Source organism: Monocercomonoides exilis (assembly GCF_001643675.1).
Source record: "Monocercomonoides exilis strain PA203 chromosome Unknown scaffold25-1336746, whole genome shotgun sequence".
In the NCBI taxonomy this organism is placed as follows: Eukaryota; Preaxostyla; order Oxymonadida; family Polymastigidae; genus Monocercomonoides; species Monocercomonoides exilis.
The window spans coordinates 1,124,564-1,135,740 of NW_027150570.1; the positions used below are offsets into that span (position 1 = coordinate 1,124,564).

Here is an 11,177-nt window from a genome sequence, read left to right on the forward strand (position 1 = left end):
ACATGTTCCTGAAACATTTTCATTTTTTAGTTTTATATTTTCGATTTTTTAATGATTAATGCTTTCACAAAAAAATATTTCGATTTTTCATTATTCCTTATTTTTTATGAATAGTTATTGCTATGTTTTATGTTTTTCTAGAATATATATAATGAAGATCATCACTTTATTAAAAATGAGAATTATTTGAACAATAATTTGAATTTAAATAATTTGTTTTCAAGTTTTTTTATAAAGTTCGTTTCACTTTGAAAATAATGTTAAAAAATGTTTGATTTTAAAACTGTGAAATGTTTTTAATAAAAAAAAATAAATAATGAATCATTCTACACTTTGAGAAGTACAAAACGACAAATCTCTTAAAGTTGAAAAATACAAAATGATATAAATATATTTTTCTAATAAAAAATTCACTTTGGTTGAGATGAAAGTGTTGCAGATCTTATCCCCGAAACGATCCGAGAGTTTGAGCTCTGTTGAGTTGAAGAGGGCAAAGGACTTGACTGGGAAGAAGAAGAAGAAAGTGCAGAAGAGGCAGAAGCCCTGGAAGTATGTGGCATACGCATGATTGGAGGAGAGAGGATTTCATTTCCAACAACCTCACGAGGAGCAACAGATGATGAAGATGATGCAATATCTGATGTGTTTATTCTCGAAGAAATGTTTGAGGCAGTTGTCTTTGAAGACAATGAAGAAGAGGAGGAGTGCTGAGATGAATGTGCTGATGTGGAAGATGATTGAGGAAGAGAAGAATTTACTTTTGGATGAGGTGAATGCGAAGATGGTGTTGTTGAAAGCTGTGAAAAAGCGGATGTTAATGACTGAGTTGAAGGAGAAGAGGAAGAAGAGGAAGAAGAAGAAGCAGGTGCAGAAGAAGTTGCTGAGGGTGCAGCAGATGTACCATCACCACCCAAATACATTGAGGAGCTAAGAACAGGGCCAGACGAGCTGAGTGCAGAGGATGGGATATTCCCCATCTGCATGTGGAGCAAGTCGTGTATCTGCCTCAGCTGGTTGGTCGAAGCAAGCCACTCGCGAAATTTGCGCTGGATGATTGCTTCTACTTTCTGTGCTGACTCTGCATCAAGACCTTCTTTCTTCATCTCCTTCTCCCCATCCTTTGCATCTCCTGAATTCTTTGCTTTGCCCTTGCCATCTGCCCCGCCCTCGCCACTTTCTTCTCTTTCGTTGTCTTCATCCTCATCCTCACTCCCATTCCGTTCTCCTTCTTTTCCCTCTCTTTTCTCCTTCTCTCCTTTCTCCTTCCCTGTTTTCTTGTCTCTGTCCTTCCCTTTGTCTCCTGCTATCTCTCTCTGCAGCAGTCGTTTGACTTCTCTTCTTCTCTCCATCTCTTCCTGGTAGATCGGCGGAAGACACTGAGGGAAGTCTGGAAAGTCTGAGTATTGTGCAGCAGCACCAGGGCAGGCGAAGGGAATGGCAAAGGAAGAGAACTGGGTGGGGTGCATGAGAGAGAAAGAAGAAGAGGTGGATGGGTCAGCAAGGGAATAGCCAGAGAGAGAAGAGGAGAAGGGAGGAGAGAACGAGGAAGGGGAAAGAGCAGAGGAGAGGGTAGATAAAGGAGATGAAGGTGATGTGGAGGTTAAGCTGAAGAAGGCGGTGGATGAGGACGATGTGTGTGAAAAGGTGGATGTTGGCGAGGAAGGTGCTGTTGCAAATGGAAAAATGAAATGCATTTCAAAAAATAAAAGAAAAAAATAGAAAAACATTTAATTTTATGATGAATAATCATCAAAAGATAAATAAATAATAATAAAACAAATAAAAAACTATTCCTCCATCGCAAAAAGAAGAGCAAACCAGAAGGAAGAGTGTTTGAGTCTGAGATGAATGCCTTGTCCCAGCAGCCGCACAGCCTCATGTCCAAATGTGCAGCAGCCATGTTTGAGTGGATGGATGGATAGCAGGCATTGTACGGGGCAAGAACAATACGTTTGCAGGTGGGTGTGATGAGAAGAGGAGAAGGTGTGAGAAGATGCAGGGTGATGTCTGAGCAGTTACTGGAAGGAAGCAAATTGTTGTTAAGAGAATGATTCACAATGAAAACAAAAAATTAAAAATATAAAAAAATAAAATAAAATACTCAAAAAATAAATATTTCTTTTCTATCAAATATTTTCTTTTTCCTCTTCTCCTCCTCCTTTTCACATATTCACAATACAATGCACAATATGTGAATGCACAATCCCTTATCATCCAAAAAATCATCAAACCTCAGTTTCACTCTCCCGGCCGCTGCGATGACAGTCAGTTTTGAGCAGTGTGTGAGGCTGAGCACTTTCTCCACTGCGCCGATGAAGATGGTGCAGGCCTCACACGACACGATGGAGCAGTCTCTGACAGCAGCTGTGATGTAAATGTGGGCTTTGCTGGAGGCGATGACGCGTGTTGTGCAGAGCTCGCGGGGGATGTGGAGGGAGGTCACTTTGGTGCAGGACAGGATTAATGGGCTGGTGTGGAACAAGAAATGTAAAATGGAATATAAAATTTTTATATTTGAAAAAAAGAAAAAATTGAAAAAATAATTGAGAATGATATAAAATTGAAAATTCACTTATATGTTCAGGGGGAAAAATATAAATAGAAATTGAACAGCTCAACACAAGAACTTGATGTCATCTTTTCACACCTGTCTGGAAAAGGTGGGATGACAGGGAATGTAATAGCTGGTGTGTTCTTACTGTCAGATGAAGAAGAAGATGATGATGATGATGAATATCTGGACGATGCAAGCAGAGAGCTGCCACTAGGTGGAACAATATCGCTGAGCGAGTCCTGTTCCAGTGAGGAGTTGAGATCAGACTGTGTTGTGTCTGAAGAGGAGGAAGAGCTGTGATTGCGATTAAATTGAGAAGGCTGACCAGTGAAGGTGATTGGAGGATATCGAAGTGGGTTGGGCTTTATATGCTGAGACAGCCATTCCTGTTTGAGAATGTGCAGAATAAATTGAAAGAATTTGAAAAGGAATTCAACAGAGAAAAAATAGTACAGAATTCATAAACAGTTTGAAGTTAAATGAACAAATTGAATTTAGTACAAATAAAGAAAACATCATACTGTGAGTGTTGTGACAAGGACTGATCCTTCAGGCTCTTTATCCCAAAGTCCAGTAAGCACTGATAAGTGTTTCTCTTCCAGCTGTTGCGTTCTGCCTCCTCCAATAAAAACGCTCAATGCATCAAAAAATTCTGCCCTCATTGAGGCTTTGATTTGTATCTTCTGCGGAAAAGCAAGAGTTGTTCCAGCGGCACTGGAACTACTGTTACTTGAAGATGCTTTGAAAGGAAGCGATCTTGGCGAACGATGCATCTGTGGGGAAGAAGCGGTGTCACCTGAAACAGATCTTGAAAGAGAAGGTGGCGAGCCAGCATCGGCTGGCTGAACAATTTGATCAATTAGTGAAGGATCAGCGCATGAAGCCAAAAGATACAACGCTTCCTATAATTTTGGATATCAATAAATAAAATATCAAAGCTATTTAATATGTTTTGAATGTATACTTTAATATGAGACATTATATATGCAAGAAGTGTTGCTTCTGATGCAATTTTAGTTTGTAGTTCTTGAAGGCATGGGCGAAGATTTGGTAAAGAAGGCCAACTATCTCCTGGAATGTCCCTTGAAGTTGCACAACGGTGAGCACACACTTGGAGGAATAGAAACATTGTAAATCGAGAAATATCAACTGTGTCCATATAATTTCCAGGAGTAACATTGCAGCATAAAAGCTGAAATGTCTCAAATGTACTTTCATTGAAAAATGCAAAAATAGAAGTCTTTTAAATAAATAAAAAAATACACACAATCTGGCAACATTTTCATTCAACTTAAAATTCTGTTGAGAAAGAGAAATCCATTCAGCCATTCTGATAATTATTGTATGATTTTTAAAATAAAAAACTAATGAATTCATCAAACGTTAAACTTTGGTTGTCAGAATCCTTATCAGAAAAAAACACTGCTAGCATGTTAAATAAAGTATTCATGTCGAAAGTGGCCCTATGCAATGGTGGTAAAACACCTAAATCAAACAGTTCCGCTTTTATCCAGCAAGTTGTCATTCTTTAAAATAAAACCGAGTTGAATAACAACAAGCTTTTAAAAATTAAAAGCTAATTTATTTTAAATATGGAAAAGATCATTTGAAAGTGGTAATAAAAAATGATTTGTTACAAATAATTTCACCGATTTTGCCATGAGTTCTTTGCCTTTTCATTTACAAAGAAAAAACGTTTTCGCAACAATCAATTTAATTTTTCACAGAATTTGTGAAATATTCTTTAACAATTTTCAAACAATGAATAATCATCTCACATTAGCTTTGACTTTTTTTTATTCATATCAAATTTACAACAAATTATTTTTTCTGTCTGAATATTTCTTACATATAATTTTTTTTTCTTTTTTGTTATTCTTTTTTGTTGATTTTCATCCAATTACTCAATACTTATTATTATGTTAAAGCTAAAAAGGTTTGGAACAAGTCCTTCCTTTTTTTTTCTAAAAATATTGAATCTCATTTGAAGAAAAATTTTTAAAAATCCTTATTAACCTAATACCAACTTGTTTATCGATTGTTGGACAAATTTGACTTTCTTATTTAAATTATATTTTTAATATTCTTTAAAAAACTCATTCACAATATTCTTATTAACAGATATTACTAAGTTAAACGGTGCGCTCTACACGGAGGTACTGCAATACCGCGAGAACGCTGTCAAGGAGAGAGGCAAGCCTCGTTTCTACCTTGACCCAATCCAAAAATAAAATTAATATCGAGCCACCCATTGGGCAGCAATTCAGATATTAAACTGAATAGAACAGATACTACACTTGATCTTAGCCACGAGGGCCGAGAAGGTATGAAATTTTCCTTACCTCTCAATTGGTTATATAGTACAAAAATTTTCATCTTAATATGGTTATGATCTATATTCCCATCTCTAACAAATTAAAAATGTGTTTTTTGCTTTATTTATTTATTGGAATCTCTGCAATACATTGCGATGATCCAGTTGATCAGACATTTATTTTTAGTGAAACTGGTACTGATTCAGAAACTTGTGGAACAACTGAAGATCCATGTAAGACTCTTTTGAGTGTCGTTCCGCGAATTGATGTAAATGCACCTTGCACTTTTAAGTTATTAGAAGGCAATTACATAGAATCCAGCTTGACATTGGAATCTTGCAGGCTGGAAGTGTTGCCCGATCAAAATGTATTTGTTATTTTGGTTCACAATCAACAATCCACAGACCCTCTTTTCGTTAGTAACGCTGCAATTATTAAAATCAGCCACATCACTTTTAATGCGACAGTTACCTCGACAGTTCAGCCGTTACTGTTTGAACTCAAAGAAAACTCTGAGTTCACATTAACAAATGTGCAAATAAACTCAATGTGCACAGAAGATTCGCAAATAAAAGAAGCATATTCATTAATTCACGCAACAAAAGCAACTGTGACACTGAGTTTTTTGACTGTTATTGATTTAACGACCATTTTGAAGATTACTTCAACAAAAGAAGCTGATATTTGCGGATGGACAGTAGGATTCATTTCATTGGAGGAATGCACAACAACAATTGAAGATTCTAAATTTGAAAACGTAAGTTTTGGAGCAGTGTTTATGAGTAAAGGGAAAGCTTCATTGCACAACGTAACTTTTGGCTCAGAAACAATCAGTTCAAATTTTTCTGGATATATGCGGAATGTTAGATGCGTGCAAAGTGGAGAGATTGAGGCAGATGGTATAACTGTCACAAATGCCAATGGAGATGAAATGTTTGGGCATTATATAGATGCTGTGGGCTGCCGAGCTCAAGGGGAAGAGTTCAAAGGAGAGACTGCCCCATTCTTCAGACCAATTCTCAAAAATGTGACAATTACGCAACCTGAATCCATGAATGACTATTTTTATCTGACTTTTGACACCACAGGGTTGTATCCATGTTATACACGCTTCGAAACAGAGACGGGCTATCATCCGCCCATGCCCTCTTCAATACGTAATCGCCCGAACATTTACAATAATTACGATTTTGAGACGTATGTTAATACAAGCCGTGCTGAAGGTCGTATCAGAAAAGCAGCAATTCCAGACGATAACAGAACGATTGCCTTTGAGTTAATTTACAAAAGACACGGTGGAGTGACTGAATACTCCAACAGCCTTTCTGTTGATGCACCTGCACCACCAAGTCCAGTTAATCCTGATGATCCAGAAAATCCTTTGCCTCATGAAGACGAAGACCCAGGCAAAGAAAAGCTGAGCTCTGTTTGGATAGGTGTGATTGTGGGAGGATCGTTTTTGGTGGTCATTGCAGTCCTGATGATTGTGGGATTTATTCTGAGGAAGATTTATGGGCCTATCAACTTGAAGAAAGATGGAGCAGGTGTTGAGAAACTTGGTGGGAGCACAGGAAATAAGGATGCTGCTGGTGCTACTGGAGTGTCGCAGTCAGAGGCCACTAAAAACGTGAAATATGTTACGGGGCCTCCAGAAATAGAGCTGAAGGCAATGGGTGCTTCTAATCAGAATCCTCAGGAATTAACTGCTCCTCAGAGACAGCTTACTCAGGTTTACGACGATCAATTTGACAAGACAGACTTATCTCGAAATTATGAAATTGACTGCCCTCCTGTTTTATCTCTTCCTCCTCAAGAAAGCATTGCTCTTCCTGTTGTTTATAACCCTATAACTGACGATGAAAAGATTACTGATGATATTACACAGGATTAGATTTTTTGTGTAATATTTTTAGAAATTAGAAATGTTTTAATTTTTTTTCCACTTTTTTATTGACAAACATTGTGTAAATGATCATCAGAGTATTCGTTTGTAAAAAATACTTTAACATTAATATTTTTCAATTGTATTTGAAAATGGAAATGATCTTCTTTTTTATCCTTTTTTGTTTTTTCTAATAAATCTTGAATATTCAAATGCAATTTATCAAGCAAAAAGATTACTCTACTATTTATCCAATAATTAGACAAGCATTTGAAACCTTGTCTTCTGAGTCTTCAATCGGTTTTGCATTTCTGAATCAAAATCTTCGTGAAACTGTACAAACAACAAATAAATTAGCAGTTTGATAATAAATATTAAAACAAAGATTATCTGTTAAGACTTTCATTGTTTTTTTGCGCGTGATAGTCTCAATGCCAAGAGAAAATGATTTATAAAAATTCAAGTCAGGCTGCAATTGATCAAATTTTAGCTTCTTCAACGCTTATCACGCAAACAAAAGAACAATGTGATAAGATTTTGCAACAAATATTGCCCATTCAATCATTATTTCAGGAAAGATTACAGTATGAATAAGTGTTGGATTATCTTTACATTTCTAACTTTTTCCGATGTATAATTTCATTAAAAGGAAAAAACAAAAAGAAAGCTCTGAATCGACAATTTCTTCAGGTGAGCATGCAGGTCAGATTGCACCTTCTTTGATAAATGCAATTAAATCAATAAAAGTTTCACCACCAAACTTTTTGACACGAACCATGAAATCATTGAAGAATACCTTAAAGCAACCACAAGAATCGAAAGCTCCAAAAAAAGCTGATGAAGTTTTGCAATCCGAAGATATTGAAAAAAAGAAAAATTTTGATGATATTGAATTAAAAAAAAGTGAAACAAAAAATTCAAACGTTGATCAAACGACAAATCAGCCATTGTTACAGCAACACGAACAAACGCAGTCTACGGCTGCAGAAAATTCTGGCGATAATGGAAATCGTCAAATATCAAAGGAATTAGGCTCAATTTGTTTGGGAACTGAGCAAATTGAATCGAAATCTGAAAAAGGATTGAGTCAAAATCTGGAAGCTACCTCACAATCTGAAGTGCATGAGAAGAGCAATCATTTCTCGTTGCGGTCAGAGGAACAAGAAGCAGAAACTGCTCAGCACAACAACTCAAAAAGTATTCCAGAAATCTCAATCGCAAAGTCCATTTCACCAGATCCTTCTTCTTCTTCTTCAATGCAAAAAGGAAAAAATCTGGAATCCTCGCAAATTGAAACTGTGAGCATTATGCCTCCATTGATCACAGCATCTTCCTCTTCAATAACATCCCGCCGTTCGCGAACACGCCGCATTATCGTTCCTTCGTCTTCGTCGCAAACAAATGCTCCTTCGCTTCAGTCATTTTCTACCCCAAAAAATGAGATCAATGCAGCACATTCAGGCACTGAGGATTTGCAGCAGCAGCATTCTCCTGCTATTTCTTTAGCTGCTTCTTCGTCAACTTTCTCTTCATCGCTGAATGTTCCTTCGTCTCTGCTTCATCACACTTCCTCTTCTTCTACAGCTTCATCCTTCAGCACATCATCTCATTTTCTGTCTCTTTCTTTGACTTCTTCCCTTTCCTCTCGCACAATCACACCTCCTCTGTCCGCACATCATGAAAAAAGTGTATCGCCGCAGCCGCTTTCCTCCTCTTCTCCTACTGCTGCTAGCACATCCACATCCGACTCTGCCTCTTCTTTGTCTTCCTCCTTTTCATTTGGAACTTCACTCACTTCGCACTCAAATTCCTCAATGGGTCATCTCACAGAGCATGTTGTCTTCACCGTGTCCGCTCCTTCGCCTTCTGCAAAGGACGAGGCACCTTCTCCTTCTGTCACACATTCCTCTCGGTCGACACTGACTGACTGGAGAAGCAGCAGAAGCAGAGCAGAAGCCAAGTCGAGAGAAAGAGAGCAAAAGAGAGAACGATCCAGATCAACAGATTCGTCAAAGCAGGAAAAGGCATTTTCTGAAAGAACAGATTCCAAAGATCATACACAAACTCAGCAAAAAGAGAAAGAAAGTCAAAAGGAAACCAAAGAAAACCAGGCTGCTTCTTCTCCCACATCTGATAAGCAATCGACCAAATCGTCTGCCAGCAGGTTCTTCGGCAAGCTTCTCTCCCGTGCTGCTGCAGTTGTTTCATCATCTCCTTCTTCTCATTCACCTTCGCCTTCTCCTTCATCTTCTCCTTTGCCTTCGCCAACTCTTTCTCCTTCGTCTTCTCCTCCGCTTGCACATTCACCTGCTCCATCTTCCTTATCTTCCTCAAAAACATCTCCTTCTCATTCATTCTTGTTGAATGAAAATCGCCCTCAAACAAGTCAAAATTCGCAGAAAGCACAAAATATTTCAGCATCTCATTCTATTTCATCAAATGAATCGCTTCCATCAAAACAAGAATCTACACAATCTTCGAATCTTCCTCAGAATGCAGCTGCTTCAAATGAGCATCAGACATCTGCATCAGCAGCAGCGGAGCAATCAGCAACAACATCTCATCCATCAGACAAGACAAATGCAAATGAAATATCTTCATCTGCTGCTCAATCATCTTCCACTTCCTCTTCTTCTTCTGCTGCGTCTTCGATCAAGTCAACATTTATGTCTTTCCTCTCATCAGCATCTTCCCAATTTAGCAAACCTGAACGGCATTCATTCTTCCTGCTGCCAACAACAGACAATATCGCACACCCAGATGAAGCACAGCCACCAATTGCAAAGGAAGTGAATGAGACAAAGGAACAGAATGAGAGCAAAACGAAGGAAACACAACAAGAACAAGAACAAGAACAAGAGTTTATCTCGAGTGATGATAAAATTGATGAGACAGAACATAAACAGACAATTGAAAGTGAAAGACAGCAAGAGTCTGCTGACTTGTTGGATGTTCAACAAATAATTAGAGATGAAAAACAACCAGAGAATATTGAAGTTGAATCAAAAGGACCTCCAGCAGTTGACGCAGAAACAACTTCCAATTCTTTGAAAGAAGAATTATCAGGAAAAGTTAGTGATTCAACTGATTCTGAAGAGCTGGAAAAGGTTATTCCTCAGCCAGCGTTGTCAGAAAAGGAGTGTGTATCAGATGTTGCATTAAGCTCAACTAATTCAGATGAATGTACCGATCTGAATGTTTCAGAAAAGGAAACCGTATCAGCAGAAGAGATTCTTCAGACAAGTGTCAAAGATGATGCACAAGAACAAATACAGACAGAAAACAATAAACCAGAGAACAATTCTGAAGATACTAAAATTGCAAATGATGAGACTTCTGTTTCAGAGCAACCTCCAACTGTTGAAAGTGTCATCTCAACAGAGTCGAAAGTCAGCACTGCAGATGAACATGCAAATCCACCCACAAACTCAGAGTTAGCGTTTGAAGAGAGCATTCCATTTGAATCTCAACAGAATTCTCAGTCTTCGCATGAAGAGTTGCCTCAATCGCCAACTCTGCTCTCTCCTGCTGTTCTTTCATTTGACCAGCCTCTGTTCTTAAACAATCCAATTGGCTCGTCTCTTTCCAGAGATTCAGAACAACTTGATATCTCAGAAGTGGTCAACAATGATGTAATAGTACCAGAAGAAATTGAAGAAGTTGAACCTTTAAGTATTAAAAAGAAAGCACATGAAGAGGTTATTGAGGGAAAGACTGATAACAAGGAGGAAATTGAAAAAGAAGATAGTGACGTTTATGCTTCTGAGAAAACTGTTGCTGAAGCTGAAGCTGAAACAGAAAGAAGTGAATCAAAAGATATTTCTGGAGAGTTAACAGCAGAAGACGAAGATCCAATGAAAAGCATGGAGAGCATTCTCAGAACAGAAGAAAATGACGATGAAGATGGACTTTTTGGGGAAGAAGATGAATTGATGGATGATGATTTACTCAACTCTGTGTTTGCAGCCGAGCTTGAGAGAGATTCACTTCAGATGGAAAAGAAAAAGATAAGGTCTTCAAAAAAAGGAGAGAAAGGAAAAGGAACATCAAAAAAGGGAAAGAAAGGTGCAACAAAAAAGAAATTGAAAGAGATTGAATGAAGGAATTCTGTAATTTTTGCGTTCTTTCTTATTATTTCTAACAATTTGTGATTGATCTTTCTTCACAAATAGGTTGAGTATGTACTTCTGTTTTTGTTTTATTATTATTATTATTATTATTATTATTATTATTTTATTTTATTTTAGTTAGACTCTTTGTGACAAAATATTTATGCTGTCAACAGAGTTTTACAAATTCGAGTGTAATAACTTATGAAGAAAAAAAATATTTTTTTTCTTTCAAATGATATTCTTTTTGTATTTTTTTTTTCTTTTTGAATAAGAATTACTCAAAAATCACTCATATTTTTATTGAAAGTATTTAT

At 37.3% G+C, this 11,177-nt stretch overlaps 3 protein-coding genes across 3 annotated transcripts; 2 read left to right on the plus strand and 1 right to left on the minus strand.

Moving 5' to 3' along the window:
* Positions 1 to 197: 197 nt before the first annotated feature.
* On the minus strand, positions 198 to 3,884 carry MONOS_1390 (putative TBCC domain-containing protein 1). The gene is made up of 7 exons (XM_067866648.1): positions 3,822 to 3,884; positions 3,519 to 3,765; positions 3,076 to 3,456; positions 2,648 to 2,940; positions 2,232 to 2,468; positions 1,819 to 2,018; positions 198 to 1,666 (listed from the first exon to the last, which is right to left on the minus strand). Exons 1-7 carry the CDS (start codon positions 3,881 to 3,883, stop codon positions 411 to 413), a joined length of 2,676 nt encoding a protein of 891 aa, XP_067726710.1. The 5' UTR covers position 3,884; the 3' UTR covers positions 198 to 410.
* A 1,403-nt stretch (positions 3,885 to 5,287) lies between these two features.
* Positions 5,288 to 6,760, plus strand: MONOS_1391 (uncharacterized protein; the record flags this gene model as incomplete). The annotated part of the gene is made up of 1 exon (XM_067866659.1): positions 5,288 to 6,760. Exon 1 carries the CDS (start codon positions 5,417 to 5,419, stop codon positions 6,758 to 6,760), a length of 1,344 nt encoding a protein of 447 aa, XP_067726711.1. The 5' UTR covers positions 5,288 to 5,416.
* A 161-nt stretch (positions 6,761 to 6,921) lies between these two features.
* On the plus strand, positions 6,922 to 11,163 carry MONOS_1392 (uncharacterized protein). Its single transcript, XM_067866670.1, has 3 exons — positions 6,922 to 7,110; positions 7,178 to 7,335; positions 7,401 to 11,163. Exons 1-3 carry the CDS (start codon positions 6,964 to 6,966, stop codon positions 10,849 to 10,851), a joined length of 3,756 nt encoding a protein of 1,251 aa, XP_067726712.1. The 5' UTR covers positions 6,922 to 6,963; the 3' UTR covers positions 10,852 to 11,163.
* Positions 11,164 to 11,177: the final 14 nt, after the last annotated feature.

Excerpts from the sequence above, each read along its gene's own strand:
- MONOS_1392 (XM_067866670.1), top strand. The coding sequence starts at position 6,964 with ATGCAATTTATCAAGCAAAAAGATTACTCTACTATTTATCCAATAATT. Across the intron at positions 7,111-7,177 it reads AAACAACAAATAAATTAGCA|TCTCAATGCCAAGAGAAAAT; the intron begins GTTTGATAATAA and ends TGCGCGTGATAG. Across the intron at positions 7,336-7,400 it reads TTATTTCAGGAAAGATTACA|GAAAAAACAAAAAGAAAGCT; the intron begins GTATGAATAAGT and ends TTTCATTAAAAG.
- MONOS_1390 (XM_067866648.1), bottom strand. The coding sequence starts at position 3,883 with ATGGCTGAATGGATTTCTCTTTCTCAACAGAATTTTAAGTTGAATGAA. Across the intron at positions 3,457-3,518 it reads ATATAATGTCTCATATTAAA|GAAGCGTTGTATCTTTTGGC; the intron begins GTATACATTCAA and ends CCAAAATTATAG. Across the intron at positions 2,469-2,647 it reads ATCCCACCTTTTCCAGACAG|CCCATTAATCCTGTCCTGCA; the intron begins GTGTGAAAAGAT and ends GTTCCACACCAG.